This window comes from Aureobasidium pullulans (genome assembly GCF_000721785.1).
Source record: "Aureobasidium pullulans EXF-150 unplaced genomic scaffold scaffold_1, whole genome shotgun sequence".
In the NCBI taxonomy this organism is placed as follows: domain Eukaryota; kingdom Fungi; phylum Ascomycota; class Dothideomycetes; order Dothideales; family Saccotheciaceae; genus Aureobasidium; species Aureobasidium pullulans.
Genome location: NW_021941021.1, coordinates 1918775 through 1937990, shown reverse-complemented (window position 1 = coordinate 1937990; position 19216 = coordinate 1918775). Strand labels below are relative to the sequence as shown.

Genomic DNA, 19216 nt, shown 5'->3' with positions numbered 1-19216 from the left:
TTACCTACCTTAGATCTACAAAGATTGCAAACCTACATAAGGTCACAACTATAGCTAAACTAGTCAAAGTTGTTAAGCACACATGCTAGACTTGCACACTAACAAAATTCCATAAGTTAAAAGGCAAGGTATTAGCTAGAAAAGAACACCCCCTAGAAAGGGTATCTATTAATATATGTGGACTATTCCCTACCTCTAGAGAAGGCTTTACCTAGGTAATGGTTATTAAAGATGACTATATAAGAATGTCCTAGATGATCCCTATTAAAGAGAGAAAGGAATGCCCTAATAAGCTTATAACCTAGAAGACTTAAGTTAAGAGATAGTCTAGACATCTTCTTAAGAGTGTTAGACTTAATAATGNCCCACAATGTCGGACCTTAACTCGTGGGAAGACTCGCCCGATGCCCAGCAGGACCAGGACCTGTCCAGACAGGCCCAGCAGAGCCTGAACATGGGCGCCCAACAACAACAGCAGCAGCCTCAGCAGCAAAGAGGTGGTAACTTCCACCCCGGCATGGGCAGCTTCCAGCCCGGAGCCGCCGCCTTCAACCCCGGTCAGGCCTTCTTCAACCCTGGTCAGGGCTACGGACAACAATCCTACGGTGGCTACGGACAGCAGTACGGCCAGTATGGTCAACAGCAGCAGTACAACCAGTACGGCAACCAGGGCTACGGTCAACAAGGCTACGGCCAGCAGCAATACTCTCAATACGGCCAGCAAGGATACGGACAACAATACAACCAGTCTTACCAACAACCCGCCCAGCAACAGCAACAGCGCCAAGTGCCTGTTATTGCTAAGAGAGGAGACCAAACCGCCGCACCTAAGCCCGCCGCTGATGCACCCAAGGCCGCCGTCAAGACTCTCTCGCTCAGCGCCTCGGACACTGGTGCTTCGGCCCCCAAGGTTGAGAAGACTGGTGGAACAAAGGTCCTGAGCTTGGGCACTCCCGCAGCCCCCAAGGTCGAGAAGACCGCTGGCACAAAGGTCCTATCGCTCAACGCCGAGCCCGCTAAGCCTGCGACAGCCAAGGAGACTGTCAACAAAGCTGAGGCTGGTGCCGGAAAGGCCGTCACCGCCGCTAAGGCCCTGGAGAAGACTGGCAACTCGCCCGCTGCCTCATCCGGCCGTACCTCCCCTACCCCCTCCTCCGGTCGTAGCTCGCCCACCCCCGCTGAGAAGCGTGCCGAAGCACGTCAGGCCGATTTGGTCGCCGCAGAGCAGGCTGCCGATGTTGATGAGGAGACTCTCAAAGACATGTACGGCAAGGAGCACGTCAACGTCATCTTCTTGGGCCACGTCGATGCTGGAAAGTCAACTCTCGGTGGTTCCATTCTCTACGCCACCGGCATGGTCGACGAACGTACCATGGAGAAGTACAAGCGTGATGCTAAGGAGGCCGGAAGAGAGACATGGTACCTGTCATGGGCTCTCGATTTGACCAAGGAGGAGCGTTCCAAGGGTAAAACTGTCGAAGTCGGAAAGGGTTTCTTCGAGACTGAGAAGCGTCGTTACACCATTCTGGATGCCCCCGGTCACAAGACATTTGTGCCCAACATGATCGGTGGTGCCTCGCAGGCTGATGTCGGTGTTCTCGTCATTTCCGCCAGAAAGGGTGAGTACGAGACTGGTTTCGAGAAGGGTGGTCAGACCCGTGAGCACGCCGTCTTGGCCAAGACTCAGGGTGTCAACAAGCTCATCGTTGCCGTCAACAAGATGGACGACCCTACTGTCGAGTGGAGCGAGGAGCGTTACAAGGAGTGTACCGGCAAGCTCGGCCAGTTCTTGAAGGGTGTTGGCTACAACCCCAAGACTGACCTGCAATTCATGCCCATCTCCGCCCAGACCACTCTCGGTATTAAGAATGCCGTCCCCAAGGACGTTGCCCCCTGGAACGATGCCCCTTCGCTTCTCGACTACCTGGACAGCATGCAAGCTTTGGAGCGTAAGCTCAACGCTCCTTTCCTCATGCCCGTTGCCGCCAAGTACCGTGACTTGGGTACCATGATCGAGGGCAAGATCGAGTCTGGTGTTATCAAGAAGGACATGAAGTACTTGATGATGCCTAACCGCGTTGAGACCACCATCTCGGCTCTTTACGGCGAGACTGAAGACGAGATCCCCAACGCCACATGTGGTGACCAGATTCGTCTGCGTATCAAGGGAATTGAAGAAGAAGACATCATGCCCGGTTTCGTGCTTTGCTCACCCCGCCGCCCCGTCAACTGTGTTACCACCTTCGAAGCACAAATTGTTCTCCTTGACATCAAGTCTATTCTCTCCGCTGGTTTCAACTGTGTCATGCACGGTAAGCTTATTAGAACCATGTTACAAGAAGCAATCACTAACAAACAATCCAGTGCACGCCGCTACAGAAGAAGTTACCTTCGAGGCTCTCCTTCACAAACTCGAGAAGGGTACCGGCAGAAAATCCAAGAAAGCACCCGGCTTCGCCACCAAGGGTATGAGCATCATCGCCCGCCTGAAGGTCACCGGCAGCGTCGGTGGTGTCTGTATCGAGACCTTCGCCGAATACCCCACCCTCGGTAGATTCACCCTCCGTGATCAGGGTCAGACCATTGCCATCGGCAAGGTCACCAAGCTCATCAACGAGGACGCTGCTTAAACGGCTACTACCGCTGGAGTTAGACAAAAGGGCTTTCCCTGCCGTTTTGCACTTTTTGATACCATGACGAAGAATAGGGAGAGTGAGTAAGGGGATCAAAAGGATCCCATCTTATGAGCTTAGGATATACAAAAGCAANGTGACTATATAAGTACTTCTCTCTCTTTCTCTCCCTCCCTCTCCTCTACACTCCACTCCACTCTCACGCCCGCATCCGCGCCCACCGCCGTCCCCGTTCCTGGACCAAGAATTTGTCCGTGGACAATTCACGCTCTCTGCGAGCGCAAAACCCAACAAATCAGCACAGTATTTGTCCGTGGACAAATAAGCCTCGAATTTGCCAGTATCTCGGTCATCAACTGCACTTTTCTGCGGACGATTCAGCAACACAAATCGTGTTCTTTGTCCGTGGACAATCTACGTCCATACTGCATGCATCTTTACCCGACCAAGGCACATCCAAATACAGTACTCTCCACAACATTCGCCGCACTTCATCATGGCGCCCAAGAAAAACAAGCCATCTAAGCCATCCAAGGCGCCCAAGACAACCAAGGCGCCCAAAACAACCAAGCCCAAAGCAAGCACTTCCAAAGCCAAAGCCAAAGCCAAAGTTCCAGCCGAGGAAGAGGAAGAGGAAGATGAATCTGAACAGAAGAGTCTGGAACAGCACATTGCAACCGAAGCGCAGATGAAGAGAGCACGAGACAAGGGCATCAAAGGCGTATACGTTATTGAACCCACAGCTTCCGCGTTCGACACTCCAAGCCAACAAACCGTGGGATACCTGCACCTTGACAACACTCTGGATTATTGGGAGTTGATGGAGGAAGGACAGGAGATTTTCGACTCCCTGGAGATCTTCCAGACGGACAACCGTCAATTTGGATTTCATTGCTCGATAAACGTCAAGGGCTCAAGTGCAGCCGAGGACGCTGCAAAGGATGATACTCAGGATGGAACTTCACCACCCACGCACACCGTTCAAGTCAGGGTTAAGCAGATCTTCGATGCTATCAAGAGCGAGGATGACGAACTGCTAGCTCTGCTTGGCCGACCATTGCCATTACCATCAAACACGGACAATCTGTCATCTAAGTCGCTCACTCGTGCGGTCTGGTCTTATGTCGTTCAAATGCATCAGAATATGCAGCTCGCCTCGCACTTGTTCGATTTCGGACAGGAGCCGCCCGGCCCTCAGGATCTCAATGCACCTCAATCGGAAACAAAGCTTGGGTATTCCATTGAAGACTGGCACCGTTCTTATGTTTTGATCCGTTCGCACCAGAAGGCTTTCCACAACAGTAGCAGAGAAAGCAAAGCCGGCACAAAACATTCCAAGGCAGCAATTATTCCGGCCTTTATCAGCAAGGATGATATCGATGGTGTCCAAACCGAGACAGACAAGCAAACTGCACTGGTCAAAGACGATGTGCAAATGAGAAAGATCGCCGAGAACGCTGATGAAGTGGATCTTTGGTATCTGCAAGATCTCAACAGCGACAGCGATTCAGAGGAAGAGGAAGAGGATCGTCAGAAGCGCAAAGACGAGGCGTTCGCTAGTCTTGAGGCAAAGCTGGGAAGTCGTGTAGGAAACGAAGCCACCAAAGGTCGCGCTAAGCTGGAGGAAGGTGAACTTATGGCACAGTTGCAGCGAATCGGAAATCGTTGCAAGGTCAAGTACGAGCAACGGGTCGAATCCGAATCTACAACCCAGATCAATGATCTCACCGACAAGTCACTTCTTGAAAGCGAGACCTTCGGAAACGACGAGACAGAAAAGGTCGAAAGCCGAGAAGAGTTTTGGGCGCGCAATCGTCAACTCAACCGCGCTTACGCCCCCAGAACTGGATACAAGAAGGCATGCGCTCTGTTAAGAATTGATCCCGTCGACCCCCGTCTCAAGGGATCCAACGTACAACTAACACCATGGCAACCTGAGGCCGTGGTTTACATGGATATGATGGTACGTATAACAAATAATCAGCATCACAGTTGTCCAGGGACAAAAGGCGTTGAAACAAGCAAGATTGTCCACGGACAAAAAGTCAAAATTTGTCCGTGGACAATCTTGCTTGTTTCTTCATACGTTTTTGTCCATGGACAACCTTGCTCTTTGCTACAGTTTTTGTCCGTGGACAAATCGGAGCTCATCTACTACCGTAACAAGCCAATGCTAATTGTAAACAGGAACGCAGTATTATCCGATCATCAATCAATGCCGACGATGTTGGTCTCGGAAAGACTGTCCAGGCTTTGAGCCACATCACCTACCAGGCTATGGTCACCAAAGCAGCTATGAAATCTTCGAAAAAGGTCAAATGCAAGCCCACTCTGATTTTGTACCCTTCCACCGCATCCAATGTGTGGACAAAGGAGCTTCGCAAGAGATTCCCCAATCTCACCTGGATCCTTTTCCAGGGAAGTGAGTCTACAAACAAGAAACTGGATCGCCCGCATACCATTGGTACCAAAGCATCAGATCTTGTGGAGCTTCTGGACAGCCTGGACGAAAAGAACCCAAAAACCGCATCGACCGTCATATTGACATCTCTTACCACCGCGCAGAGGAGACTGTTGACCTGGCAGAAGACTTCGACATACTCAACCAAGAAAGGCAAGCAAAAGGCAGTCACTGTCTCTGAAACCACCGAGGACGACAACGAAGATGAAGTGGGGGAGCTTGACGATCAGACAATCGAATCCATTCAGCTTTTCGAAGGTGTTCATGACAGATTTGCCAGGGTCATTATAGACGAAGCACACAAACTCAAGTCGTACAAGACTCTAAGTTTCCAACTGGTCAAGAAGATAGGAGGCCCTAAAGTCATGTTTACCGCGACACCGATGATCAACCGACCTATCGATCTTCATGGCTTACTTTTGCTCGCCTGGGAACCAGAATGGGCTCTGCCTGACCAGGAAATCATTACTCTGGAGGAATATCAAAAAGCCGACAAGGAAATGCAAGAGTCTATCACCGCTACAAACATTCACGAGAAGGCCAAAGACTTCGCCTGGATCCTAGATCCCGAATCTTATGCCTACCATGCCGGGGGCCATGGAGAAAGTCAGATGCCTGCACATGTTGCTGCTATCATCCTCCCACCCATCCTGCGCTTGATTCAGTTTCGACGCACAAAGGCAGACTTTGTTCAAGACCACGGTCTGGAAGGAGAGCCGTACTTGATCGGGTCGGATCTCAAGGCTTTCAAGATCATCACCGTAGAGCTCACTCCTTCGCCCAGACAAGGTTACATGATCAAACAACTCAACAAGGAGTTGATGCCCATCTTGATCAAAGGTGCGGATCAGGAGACAAAGGAGGGCTATCTGAACGGCTCCGTTTGTCAACGCTTCTTCCACGCCAATGTTCACCCATATTCAGAGAGAATATACAAGCGCAAAGGAAAGATCACAGCCAAGATTGTCGACACCTGGTATGATCCTGGAGACCAAGGAGCGACATTCTTCTACGAGAACACAAAACTCGAAGCAAACAACTCTGCTCCGAGAGACCGTGCATCACTCAGTTGGAGTATCGCGTACGATTCGGCGAAGCTCCAATTCCTAGCACGTGTTGTCCACCACGTTTGCTTCATAAAGAAGAAGAAGTTGCTCATATTCGTGGACTGGCCTTTCAACCTCTGGCTTGTTCTCATGTTTCTTGAGGGTGCCCTAGGCATACCGTGCTTAACAATTCAGGCCAGCCATACCAACGTTGAGCGTGGTGAGATTGAAACAATGTTCAATGACAGTGATCATGCGGCCAAGTGTCTCATTGCCTCCATCAGAACGACAGGAACCGCCTTGAACCTCCAAGAGCAGTGTGCCGATACTGTAATGCTGGATTTGCCCGCAAATGAGAACATGAAGGTCCAGGCTCTAGGAAGGACTTATCGCCTTGGTCAGCGCGAAGAGGTCACTATGTGGATTCTAACACTCAACGGTTCGTACGATCAACTCCAACAGTCCAGAGCTGCTCGCAAATTCGTCGCACAAATTGCAGGTCAATCCGGCTTGCAAGCTAGCCCCGAAAACCAGGAGGCATATCTTGCTGCAAGAAAAGTGATTGGTCTTGGTTTGAAGGACCTCTGCTCAAGACAAGCAAACAACAAGGGTGAATATGACGACGAAGAAAAGGAGTACGTGAAGCGCAGATTCGAAAACTCCCTTCTCTATCCTGCTTGTCGCTCTTTGTACCGAGACCAGTTTGGCCTCCGCACTGATCGTCATTTCTGGCATTCGAAAAAGGACCTCGAAGCCAAGGACTACCTTCCTGGAGAGGTCAAGTATGGCGAGGCTTATCAAGGAGTGGACAAGAAGTTTTCTGGTACGTGAAACACTGCAAATTGTCCACAGACAAATTTTCAGGTTTTGTCCACGGACAATTTAGGCTCGATGCTAACTCTTTTTCAGGATATCTGCAGCAGGCTTTGAACGAGGTCGGTATCATCGAAGCTGCCAAAGAGTTCTTCCGCCGTAAGGAGAATGCTACCCTTGGTGAAGAAACCGCACAGTTCGGTCCTATGCAAGGTACGTTACAGCCACTTACAGTCAATCGTGTATAGCTACTGACACTCGCAGCCGGACTCACATTTGATACCATGTGGGCTGAAGAAGAAGAGCGCCTCGATCAAATCGCAGAAGATTACAACAACAGCAAGAAGGCTCAACGCAAGCACGCCAGAGCAGTTCTGAAGTTCAACCATGCTGAGAATCTTAAACGTCTCAAGTCTAGCTTCATCCCGGATAGCGATGATGAGGACAGCGCAGACGATGATGAGGACGATGATGAGGACGATGATGAGGACGATGATGAGGACGATGATGAGGACGACGATGAGGACGACGATGAGGACGACGATTTCGAGAGCCAGATCGGTAGTCCAGAGCCAGAGGAAGAATTCGTGACTCCTCCAGAGTCTGAAGATCTGACTCAGCAGGGTCCTGAGCTGGACATTGACTCTCAAGCACCCGACGAGCCTGCTCCCGAAATTGCAATCCCAGAGACAGAGGATCGCAAGCGCTCCGCAACTGAACAGTTGGACGAGCCTGAACCCAAGAAGATCAAGGTAGAACCGCACTCGCCCATGGTGAAGTATGGTTGGACAAAGGAGAAGGCCATGGAGGTCGACGACTACGAAAACCCCGATATCCTCTCGGCTGCCTACGAATCCAAGATCCCCGACGACTACAACGAGGTAGACGGCAAGGTCAGGGATCCGTCGGATCTATAAGTAAAGGACGTGGAGGTTTTGGCATATCAGAAGTCGCATGGACATGTGAATACAGGCCCATGGGAGCAACAGGATCGAATACTTAAATAGCTCTGAATGTCTTTTTTCCTCTACCATTTTGTCTATCGACGACTATCTGTACAGAACCCCTGCAAATTGTCCGCGGACAAAACTTCGTATATTTGTCCGCGGACAATCTAGTCTTGTTCTGTATATACTTGATTATGTTTTGTCTGTGGACAATTAAGGCTGATCTCGATTAGGATGCAAACATCGAATTGTTAAATATGAAGAGCTGAGACATGTTTCAACTAGCTAATACAGCAACGTGTGGCCTGAAAGCAAGCGATCTTTGGATGTTAGCGATGCTCTGGTTGTCATGCTGGACCAATCATGTCATCTCTCGTTCCTACTTTTCCTTCCCATGGTATCCAGCTCACACTCAAGACTTAGAGCCATAAGTCTTCACCTTGCACAACTTGACGTGCGCATCCTTCTCCCGAGGAGTGAACCTTAGCTTACAGATGAAGCAGCGAACACTGCCAGTGGTATGCTGCTTCTCGTGTTTCACAAGGTCAGTGGCGCGCTTTCCTGTCCTATCGTAGAAACATCTCTCATCGATGCAATGAGTACGGCTGTAGATCGAATCGTCGCTGCGGAATTCACAGAATTCTATGGCATGTCTGGTGTGCCATTGGTTGGAGCCGTGCCTCATGCCGCAAAGCATACACGTAGATGTTCCAGTGGTGTGTCCTAAGACATGGTTCGGGTTTGCGCCTCTGCTCATGGCTTGAGAGAATCCGCAGAAAGGGACCGGACACCTCCACATGTAGCCGGTGATACCCTTGTTGCACCGGGCAATGTGATTCTCAAGGTCGCGAACTTCCCCAAAGCTTTTCTCGGGGAATGGGCATGCTTCGTTCGGGCAAACAAACCGTCTCTGTTCTTTGATCAACAGTCTCCTCTCCTTGTCGTTGGCGGCGCGGGCAGCGCTATCCGGTGGCGAGGGCATGTACAGCGGGTCCTCCAGTCTCCTGGCGGCTCTATCTTCCCGGCTCATGGTAGTAGGTCTGTCTTCCGGCTCCATGACACCGAGTCTGCCTGGTGGTGCCCATCCCTCATTCATTGGGCTGTGTCCCTCCGTGCCAGTCCATGGTCTGGGTGTCGGCTTTGACTGCATCCACGGCCAAAGATTGTACTGCAAGAGCTGACGATCTCTCTTCATATCGGCGCTGAATCTACCAAGTGCGGAAGTGAGAAGAGCTTCAACTTGATGTATGCGGGCGACAATGGTTTCGCCTTCAGCGGTATTGCGGGCAAAGGGCTTGATACGGGACAAGGTACCCCAATGATAGACGACGGTCTCGGTTTCGGGATCGACGCTTTGTCTGAACTTGTGAAATCTAGATCCCTCTGCTGCACTGTAGGATTGTCAGTCCACGTTGTCTGGGGATGATCAGTTGGCAACTCACGCTCTCTTCGATTTCTTGTCGTTTTCATGATCAGCACGCCTGCCTTTCTGGCCTTTGACTCCGAAAGTACATCCCGACTTGATGATGAACTCGATGAGCTGGCCTTGCTTGTTGTACTTTTTGCCGAGACAGAAGTAGTGACCATCGTCGTCAGTGTCGACCCATTGGATGGCTAACAACTCCTCTTCTTCCGGCGGAGAGGGACGGTTGAACATGTCAACGACCTCTGGCACGAGGCAATTGAAAGCGAATTCGGTGTCCGCCGTGGAGTCGAACGGCAACATAGCTTTGAGATACTGAGTGCTGAGGGGAGTCGTCTGCATCAGTTCCGACTGGTACTTCCACTTTCCGGTGAAATCACTGATATCTCGGTCCTGTGTAGCCTGCTTGGACCAATCCGCGCTGGTTTTGAATCCCAACGCAGCCCAGGAGGGATTCATCGGTGGCATCGTAGCGGATGCTCGATGGAAGGGAAAGGGAAAACTTGAATAGTTGTTGTAGATGGAGTAGAGAGACAGAAGAACGGACTGGAAAGTTGGATGGAGAGCGGGGGTGGTGTCTCTTGGTTGAGGAAGGAGGCACCTTCCACGTTGGTGAGCAGCCGTCCGCCATGGCGAAGATCCAAGATTGTCCACGGACAAAATGTTTTAAAAGAGGCAGGAATGTCCATGGACAAATTGCTTCCCCGCTGGTCATCCCTGAAATGGTCGTCCCCAAATCGGTCATCCCCAACTTGATTTCTCATACCTTCCGTCTGGCTGCTCATTGTGACTGAAGCGTGATTACTCTCAGAATGTATGTCGATTGTCCACGGACAAATGTTCTCCCCGTTTTTCCTGGGTCTGCGGGCCTACCGCGGCCCCACTGGCAGAGAATATTGAGGGAGAGGAGAGAAAGGGCAGAAGAGGGAATATTTATACCTCAATTCGATCACGTGACATGCGTGTTGCTTGCCAGGTTTTCTGTCCGCACGCCTTTCTCGTGACTATGAGCTTGTGACAACACGGCTGATAGACCAGTAGATATGCTCGGAATGACATCCCTTGTAGTATATCTCGTGCGGTAGATGGCTCGCCGTGGCCGGGGCTTCATCACAATCTTCATTACGAAGGAGAAACGAATCTTATCTCATCTCTTATTCTGGGGAAGATATCAAGGTATGACGGAAGCAGCACTAAGAGCTGTTGACCTGAGAGATGCAGAAGAGAAAGGGAAAGTAGATCCGCGTGTGAGAATACGCATTTAACAATGTCGTGAACGAACCCAAGTGATCGAGAGAGCCAAGATTCGGCACTCTCATACTGTGCTCACGGGCGCTCGATACAGAGTCCGAATCATCCGATGCGATGCAGAGTATCCTTCCTCCCCGTGTGCAGAACCTTGTCACACGCATGCTGTAGAAATGCACAATGTTTTTCAGATCAGTGCAGCCTTCCACGGAGAGTGTGAAAGTCAGCGCCTCTCAGTGGAAAGCTGCACTGGTCTGAACAGTATTGTGCATTCCTCCAGTCCGGACAGCCTTGATTGCGGTCGCGAGAAATGGCTTAAAAGTGACAAAATTTAGCACCTGGGGAGGCCAAACCCTCAAATTCCCCAAGCAGAGATACAATTGTACAATTACCACCCACAGATATTCTGGTGGACGCTCCCCTATTGGAACTCATTTCTGCATTTCCACATCTGAGTCTTGACGGCTCCGAGTGCTGGGGGAACTCACATAAAAGTATGCCAGTCCTTGGCAGATGTTGGATAATATTTTATGGACGCCTGATGTGGAATTCTAGTCGAACTCGGTCTTAGCACTCTACCTCGGCCGAGGCCTTCTCAAATATTGATCCGAGACCAGTGCTGGGGGTGATTTCATAGAATCCGAGTCTCTAGAGAACAACTCCAAGCATCACCCCTTCTGTATTTGCATGATCATGTTGCTTGTCAGGTCGACATACGTGCAATCGCAGTATGGGGAGCAGCGGACGTCTCTAGCGCCTTCCGCAATGGGAAAGTTATTGCTTGATCGTTGTGTCTCCAGCTATCCACCATGCTTTATAGATCAATTGCGCCTTCGCGTAAGAATTAAATAGATGCACGCTACTCGACACGTTTGATGCAACCTGACTGAGTGAAAGGAACATACTCGACAGTATTGCTGATGACATATGTATTTTGACCGAAAGAATTGGCGATAATAGCTTATGGAAAGACGATGCGCAATTATCGATGCAAAATGGATATACGGACAAGCAACGAAGTGTCAATAGAGTCTATCGAAAGCGATGCATGCATGATGCACACGAGTCTCTACCTGGTTTGCTACTGCGTAAGATGTAGGCAGCTATCCGGATGGCGGGAGTCGGCAGACAAACGTAGGTGGATGGCCAAGTACTTTTTCCTTTGTCATTCAGCTCTTGGCTCAAACGAAGAGGCGTTACTGAAGAAGAATAGCAGTGGATGTGAGCGGTTAGTATAGACCTGGGCGAAGCAGTATGACTGAGACTCTATAGGAAAATTAAGGATAGGCAATATCGGAATTGTATGCGGAGATGTCGGTATGTGTAGGGTCATGCAGGGATTTTGGCTGCAAGGTCGCGATGCATGTGAAAGTGATGGATGTGACGAAGCGTGGACCACTCATGGTCAAGGCGCACGCAACGGTGGTGCAGTTGGCGCCCCTTTCAGTCTCAAAGCGGGTCTCTAGTGTGGTGATTATTGTGGGAGGGTGATTTGAATATGTCTAAGGATCCTGAAAACATTGACGTCCACGACTGCCAAAGACGACGAGGTGGGAACAAGATCTGATCAGTTTGCGTGGCAGCGAACATCGAGCAGTCGAAAGGGGCACGCACATCGACGACGTCGGCAGCCCACACGATCAACGCAGCTGGTCCGAGGCTTCAAGCATTCATTGATCATCAATTGCCCTCGCCATTGCCATTGCCAGACGACGCCCTCGACACGACACGACCCGACACGATATATACATTATTGCCCCCAGACGTCATGCGCTGAACAGAAACAACCAACAGGAGCCTCAGGAGACGACAGCATGCTCCGTACCGGCGCAGCGCACGCCGGCGACGCAAACCAGCCTCGACAACAACAGCAGCAACACTACAACGAACGCTATGATCTGTCACGCGCCCGCTCGCCAGGCGGAGATTCGGTTCTGACTGTCCGCATTCCTGGCCACCAGCACCAACATCAACACCAGCAGGAAGACACGAGTCGGCGGGGTAGCGTAATCCACGGCCGGGGCCCCTCAGACTCGTCACATTGGTCGCATACCGACAAACACGCAAATGGCCTGGCCAACCTGAATCGTTGGTCCCATTCGACCGCCTCTAGCATCGCTTCCATCGATGTACCGCCAACAGTAGTCAAGCAACAGCAGCACTCGCACGCTCACGCCTTCTCGAACACCTCAAACCACGGCTTCCACACCGGCTCCATCTGGGCTCGTCGCAATGTCTCTGATGCCCAAATGTCTCCCGAGGACGTATCGCCACGCTCAGTCGCACACCAACGCCCTCAAGCCATGCAGAGCCCCGAATACCATCGTCGCCGCGTCCCTCGCTTCGAGAAGCCCCTGCCGCCACGCATGTCCATTTCGAACCACTCCCCGAACGACGATGTCCAATTGACCGCTGCTACCTTCACCCCCTCGAGCGCTGGTCTTCTCACTCCCAACAGCTACGCCAACTCAGACTACTTTGGGAGTACCGCTTCGAGTAGCTACGACAAGTCTCCGCAGGCTCTGCCACCTCGCACTTCGTCGCGCCAAAACGGCTCCATGCCTAGATACGATGTCAGTCCTGTCGACAGTACTTCAGGCAGGGGCCGAGATAAGGACAAGAAGACAATGCTCTCAAAAGCCTTGGAGAAGGCAAATACCGCCGTCTTACTCGACAATGCCATGAATTATGAAGGCGCTCTCGAAGCATACCAGGACGCTTGTCGATTGCTGGAGCACGTTTTGGATCGCACTTCAACCCCCGATGATCGCAGGAAACTTGACGCTATCCGCGACACGTATACCATTCGCATCGAAGAGTTGTTGCAGATTCAACTAACCACCCAGGCTACGCGGCGGGACAAGCAACTCCCGCCAAGACCCATGAGCAACGAATCTATGATTTCCGCTATATCTTCTCCGGACCGCAACTCGGCCATAATCGAGACAGCCACCTTGACTCGTATCATTGATGCCCCACCTTCGGCAGGCAATTCGGCTTTGCCCTCGCCCATTGATGGCCCGCCTACCTCGTTCTTAGCCGTCTCGCCTGCCCAAGGTCCGCGAACCTCCTTCTTGACCAGTGCTATCCAAGAGGTAGAAGGGACATCCGCCCCTGGTGCCTTCTTAGGCCCTCTGTGGGAGCGTGAAAGGTCCAGATCTCCTTTTAGAGATTCCACAATCAGTCATGAAACTGCTCGCCCTTATGATGCATTAGAACCCGCTCTGATGCCACGACCGTTGACTCCTCGAGGACATGACGAGTCTGACGAATCCTTTGAGCTCGACTCAAGGCCCGTCACGGCTGAATCTCAAGAAAACAATAAGAGTGCAGACCCTGTATCTTGGCTGGACACGATAGATGAATCTGGCTCATCTGGCTCGCCGTCCAACACCACAACATCTACGCGCTCGCCCTCTTCTTCAGTACACGAGCGTTCGCCTGTGAGAGGAGTACACCGAAGGGACCTCAGCACTGCCCTCAGTCATGCCAGCTTGGACTTTGACGCTGCCTTTGATGCAGCGGTTGAGGCTGCCTACGAAGATGGCTACGAAGTCGACAATGATTTCCTTGCGGACCCTGTCATGACCCAGGAAAATCATCCTTTGTCGGGACTCGATCTCAGTGTGCCTCCACCTGCATCAGACCAATACCACGGCTTCGGTGGCGACAGCCAGCTTGATGACGACGAAGCAGAAGAAGAAAGAATCCTGGCAGATATTACGAACGACTATATAGATCACGGCTTCGACTTCGATATTCAATCCAAGTCTGCTTTGCCGCGGCAGTCAGATTCAAGCACATATTCCGGCCGCACATATCAAAGTTCGCAGGTGTCCAACCGAACGACTGCAGGCACCTCGTTGTCAACTGTTGCTGAGAATGTTGTCTCCAAACACACGCCAACTTCATCTTTAGCAACCGACATCTCCAAGACCTCCCCCGAGCAGATCAGTGGGGCCCAGCAAACCACTACTCCAAGTCGACGCACTGCTGGTACAAACTTCAAACAGCTCAAGATCGAAACTTCACGCAAGCCCACTCTCAGGTCGCGTGGCTATACGAATACTGAACCTAAGGAGACTACTGATGTTGCTGGTGCAGACGATGAAGAGGATGCGGATCGTCGAATCTCAGAGGTTCCTAGTTTACGTCGTGTGGAAGCAGCTCTTGCTTCGCCTTACCACATGCGATCTGCTACCTCAGACACTGCAACGTCTATGTCATTAGACAGTTTGCCAGAGAATCCGGATGCTTTGAACAGCAGCTATCGTTCACCAAGACCAAGACTTTTCCGTGGAAGGAACAAATCTTCACTCAGTCTCCGGGACACAGGCTTCATCTCCGAGGAGACTGATACTGCCCCAGCTTCACCTATGTCGGCCTTCCCGACAAACGGAGAAGCACCACCTTTCAGAAGGTACATCACACCACCTGGGGGCTCAATATCTATTACACGCACAGAGTCGGTCTCAGGAGGCCATCACATCTTTGACAGCTTTCTTAACCCACCTAATCAACCCCCTTCTCCTGGAGCAGATGATTCGTATTCACCTTCATCCTTAGAACCTTGCCCGGAGCCAACATTATTACGACCTTTCTGGATGCTTCGCTGTATTTCGAGTGTCATTAATCAACCTCGCGGCGGTTTCTTGACCACTCGTCTTTTCGTCCCTCGTCAGATTTGGCTGAATCGCAGCATCAAGCTCAAAAGTGTTGAAGACAAGATTGCCAATTGCGACCTTTTGACTGCCGCCTTGGGAAAGTTGTCCAAGGTCGATACTTATGATGCTGATGCTGTGTTGGAAGAGCTCCAAGGCTTTGAGGAGGTGATGGAACGCGTGCAAGCTGTGCTCATCAAGCGTCTGGGCAATGAAGTTGGTGTGCAAGGCGTCAGTGCACTCTTCAAGGACGCACCTGTCGCAATCGATAGCACAGGCACAACTGCCGATGCTCGCGAACCAAAGCCCAACAAGAGCTATCTCAGTTCATGGCGCAAGCTTCGTGGAAAGAACTCGACAGGCGGTGTCACCATTCCTTTGAGCAGCAGCCGTACGGACAAGGAGGTTGCCAACATGGCTAGCGTGCCGATGACCAGTTTCGTGCCGATTGACAAGCGCACCGCGCACAAGCACACTGCGTCTAAGGACAGTGGCTCCTTCGAAGGTCCACACAAAGAGTACATGAACAGCGTATCTCGACTGTGTGAGGCCGCACAAGTACTCGGTAAGTTTTTCTTGTTGTTGTTCTATCACACCTGTACTAACGATCTCAAAGACCAAGTCGCCCGTCAAGTCGAGGACCCAGGCCTCAAGCATTCATCGCCTACCCACATCGGCCTCGAACTCAGTACCCGTCATGCCGCAGAGTTCTTTGGTTTCTACGTTTGCAGATTTATACTCAGCGACATCACTCTGCTGATGGACAAGTATGTCAAGAGAAGTACAGAGTGGGTCATTGCATGATCATCGCCTGTCTCCTCTGGCGTATTCCGATCCACTTGAGAGAAAATATCTCTCGTGAACCTTTTGCATTCTTTGCATTTCGCACTCTGCATTGCATTTTCCGCTGTGCTGCATCTCACCTTGTACAACACGAGATAAGCAAGCCATCATTGTTCTTGTTTCTGGCATCGTTTTTCTGTTGGAAGCATACCCAAAAAGGTCATACGTGACCTTTTACTGTCTTGTCTTTTCATGTTCTGCTTTTCTGCGAATTTGTCACGTTGTTTTTTTGGATCTAATACCATGGAGAAAGGGGGCAACAGAAAAAGGCGTCCTACCTATGAAAGAATGAAGTTCCAAGAAAAGGCCTTTTAGATGAATTATTCCCCACTGGTCCTGAATTAATATGCATTTGTTTTTCTTCTTCATTGTTTGGTCTTTCGTGGTTTTATCACGAATCTCGAGGATTAGGTGCGCTCAGATGTTTACACAAGTGTAGATCGATGCTTGTTAGTGTCTTCGACACCGATCTCTATCATCGCATAGTCTCCTTGCACAGTGGCCCATAAAATGCAGCATATTTCTCAAGTCAACCTCAGTGCCCAGCAACAATGCGTCTTCTCTTGCCTTGACCTCTTCAAGGCCTCGAAGGCTATTGCATGCGACTCTAAATGCCATAATATTCTGATGGCTAGTGTATTCATCGGTAAGCTTAAGACGATGCTCACTGGCGTGCAACATCTTGAGATGAAGTCTTCTTTCTCTTCTGCCGGTTCTCTCTCATGTTGGAGTTTGCTCTCGTCCTACTAGAGCATGCCATACGGCAAGACGACGCTGACAACGACACGGTGGTCCGGAGGGTGAGTGTTTCAATGTTGTTACCAATGTACACCGTCCGATCTCGGAGCTCACCAATGCGTGAGAACAGCCAGCTAAGAAGCATGCCCGAGAAGTTGAGAGTTCGGTGCAGGGGCAGAGTCGGAAGGAGACATTCATTGGGGTATATTTCTCGTCGAGCTACGGAGGCACTTACTTAATCTCGCGGTGTGGATTAAGTTGCTGTCGTTGTTCGAATCGACAAAGGCGCCCCAGACTAAGCGTTAATACGCAGTCGTCGGTGTTGAGCCACGAACCATTGTGAGCGCCAGAGCTTTAGCCGCTAAAGTTCTTGGCAAGGTTACAACTTCACTTAGGGGAAAGGACCTCTCTTACAACTTCACTTAGGAGAAATATTCTGGCTTCACGGTCCGCTTTACGTTATGGTCTATTTCAAAAGGCCACGAAGATGATTTCAACGGGTCAGCTGCGCTTATTGAAAAACTCGCTCATTCCCTTTCTTCCCATCTCTTTGTTCCATCTCTATCCTCCTCTGTGAAGTCCGCTGTCTCCATCCGCACATTTTCACCTTAGTCCACCTATATTCTTCACCTATCGTCACTAGCATATTCCTTTGAGTCCTCACTTGCAATGGACGCTCCCACTCTCCAACCCAAGTTCCTTCCTTCCCGCAACGAGCTGGGCCTCGTTGCCGTGGGCTTCTGCGGAGGCCAGGTGAGTGAAAATCGGATCCGTCTAGCCATTGGCAATTCTGACATGATCGACAGGGCAAGTCTGGCGTCGATGCTGCACCTATGGCTCTGATCGAGTCCGGTCTTGTTGAGCAGCTGAGAGAAGAGCTCGAGTTCAACGTACACTACGACGGCGAGGTGCACCAATACTCCGACATCATGCCCAAGGAAGACCCCGACTACCGCAACATGAAGAACCCTCGCGCCGTCAGTGCCGTCACACGTAAGCTCAGCGAGCAAGTCTACGAGCACGCACGCCAGGGCCGCTTCGTCCTGACCCTCGGTGGTGACCACTCCATCGCTATTGGCACCATTTCCGGTACAGCTAAGGCTATCAGAGAAAGAACTGGCAGAGAGATGGCTGTCATCTGGGTCGATGCACACGCCGACATCAACACTCCCGAGACTTCGGACAGTGGAAACATCCACGGCATGCCCGTTGCTTTCCTGACCGGCCTGGCCAAGGAGGACAAGGAGGACTGCTTCGGCTGGATCAAGGACGACCAGCGCGTCAGCGTCAAGAAGCTCGTCTACATTGGTCTGAGAGACATTGACCGCGGCGAGAAGAAGATCCTCCGTGAGCACAACATCAAGGCCTTCTCCATGCACGACATCGACAGGTAAGTTTTGTCTTTCTTTTCCATGCGGAACCACCATGCTAATCCCTCTTACATAGATACGGTATTGGCAAGGTCATGGACATGGCTCTGGGCTGGATTGGTAGCGACACCCCCATCCACTTGTCCTTCGACATTGACTCTCTCGACCCCATGTGGGCACCTAGTACCGGCACCCCTGTCCGTGGTGGTCTGACTCTGCGTGAGGGTGACTTCATCGCCGAGTGCGTACACGAGACTGGCAGCCTTGTCGCCTTGGACTTGGTCGAGGTCAACCCCAGCCTTGAGGCCCACGGTGCTAGTGAGACCGTTCGTGCCGGTATCTCCATCGTCCGTTGTGGTCTCGGTGACACTCTGCTCTAAGCACTTGACAGATGCTGAGTGTTCATTTGGTGTCGCAAAAGCGTGAAAATGGCTGCGGTCGATTTAGCGTTGGCGTTGGCGCTGATATTATGTATTACGGTTTTGATTTTCTAGAGCGATACCTAGTCATGGGGCTTCAATGGCCAGTCTCTTTCTTCATTGCGCGCAAGCTACCTCTACTCCTTATCGTTGTGTGGTGATTGGACAATTAATTCATCATACGAACATGGCTTGTCCATGGACAATTAAGGCTTAGGAGTTTGTCCATGGACAACTAAGGCTATCATCCATCATCGCTGGCTGCTCTTTATCCTTATTCGCGTCACTGCTATTGGATACATCGGATGCCAGCACAGCAATGCCCGATCATGCACGCGGCCAGATTCTACCAATCCACTGGAAAGCCTCTCGTTGCACAGAACCAACATTCGTCCACCCACAATTCTTTGCTCCCTCTTGATAATTACGTTCTTGTAATCATCCATCACTTGTCATCTTTCGCACCATTCTAAGCAGCAAAGTACTTTCGGGCCAGGATACACCAAACACACATAGCTAGAACAACAGTTTACTTGCGAGCTGTGTCAAACAGTAAGGAGCTGAGGTTGAAGCATTTAATCAGAAGGGAGATCTACGGCTGAAGCGCCGCTCGT

General features: G+C 51.0%; 5 protein-coding genes across 5 annotated transcripts; 4 read left to right on the top strand and 1 right to left on the bottom strand.

Moving 5' to 3' along the window:
* Window positions 1-383: 383 nt before the first annotated feature.
* On the top strand, window positions 384-2768 carry M438DRAFT_309630 (uncharacterized protein). The gene is made up of 2 exons (XM_029902389.1): window positions 384-2312; window positions 2365-2768. The coding sequence occupies exons 1-2, from the start codon at window positions 455-457 to the stop codon at window positions 2628-2630; spliced, it is 2124 nt and encodes a 707-aa protein (XP_029766036.1). The 5' UTR covers window positions 384-454; the 3' UTR covers window positions 2631-2768.
* Window positions 2769-3129: 361 nt separating this feature from the next.
* Window positions 3130-7937, top strand: M438DRAFT_401875 (uncharacterized protein; the record flags this gene model as incomplete). The annotated part of the gene is made up of 4 exons (XM_029909566.1): window positions 3130-4596; window positions 4821-6963; window positions 7050-7166; window positions 7218-7937. 4 exons carry the CDS (start codon window positions 3130-3132, stop codon window positions 7868-7870), a joined length of 4380 nt encoding a protein of 1459 aa, XP_029766035.1. The 3' UTR covers window positions 7871-7937.
* A 375-nt stretch (window positions 7938-8312) lies between these two features.
* Window positions 8313-9791, bottom strand: M438DRAFT_330815 (uncharacterized protein; the record flags this gene model as incomplete). Its single annotated transcript, XM_029903354.1, has 2 exons — window positions 8313-9291; window positions 9343-9791. The coding sequence occupies 2 exons, from the start codon at window positions 9789-9791 to the stop codon at window positions 8313-8315; spliced, it is 1428 nt and encodes a 475-aa protein (XP_029766034.1).
* Window positions 9792-12058: 2267 nt separating this feature from the next.
* Window positions 12059-16490, top strand: M438DRAFT_309629 (uncharacterized protein). Its single transcript, XM_029902388.1, has 2 exons — window positions 12059-15797; window positions 15849-16490. Exons 1-2 carry the CDS (start codon window positions 12386-12388, stop codon window positions 16034-16036), a joined length of 3600 nt encoding a protein of 1199 aa, XP_029766033.1. The 5' UTR covers window positions 12059-12385; the 3' UTR covers window positions 16037-16490.
* Window positions 16491-17482: 992 nt separating this feature from the next.
* On the top strand, window positions 17483-18563 carry M438DRAFT_370920 (Ureohydrolase; the record flags this gene model as incomplete). The annotated part of the gene is made up of 3 exons (XM_029908221.1): window positions 17483-17566; window positions 17620-18203; window positions 18260-18563. 3 exons carry the CDS (start codon window positions 17483-17485, stop codon window positions 18561-18563), a joined length of 972 nt encoding a protein of 323 aa, XP_029766032.1.
* Window positions 18564-19216: the final 653 nt, after the last annotated feature.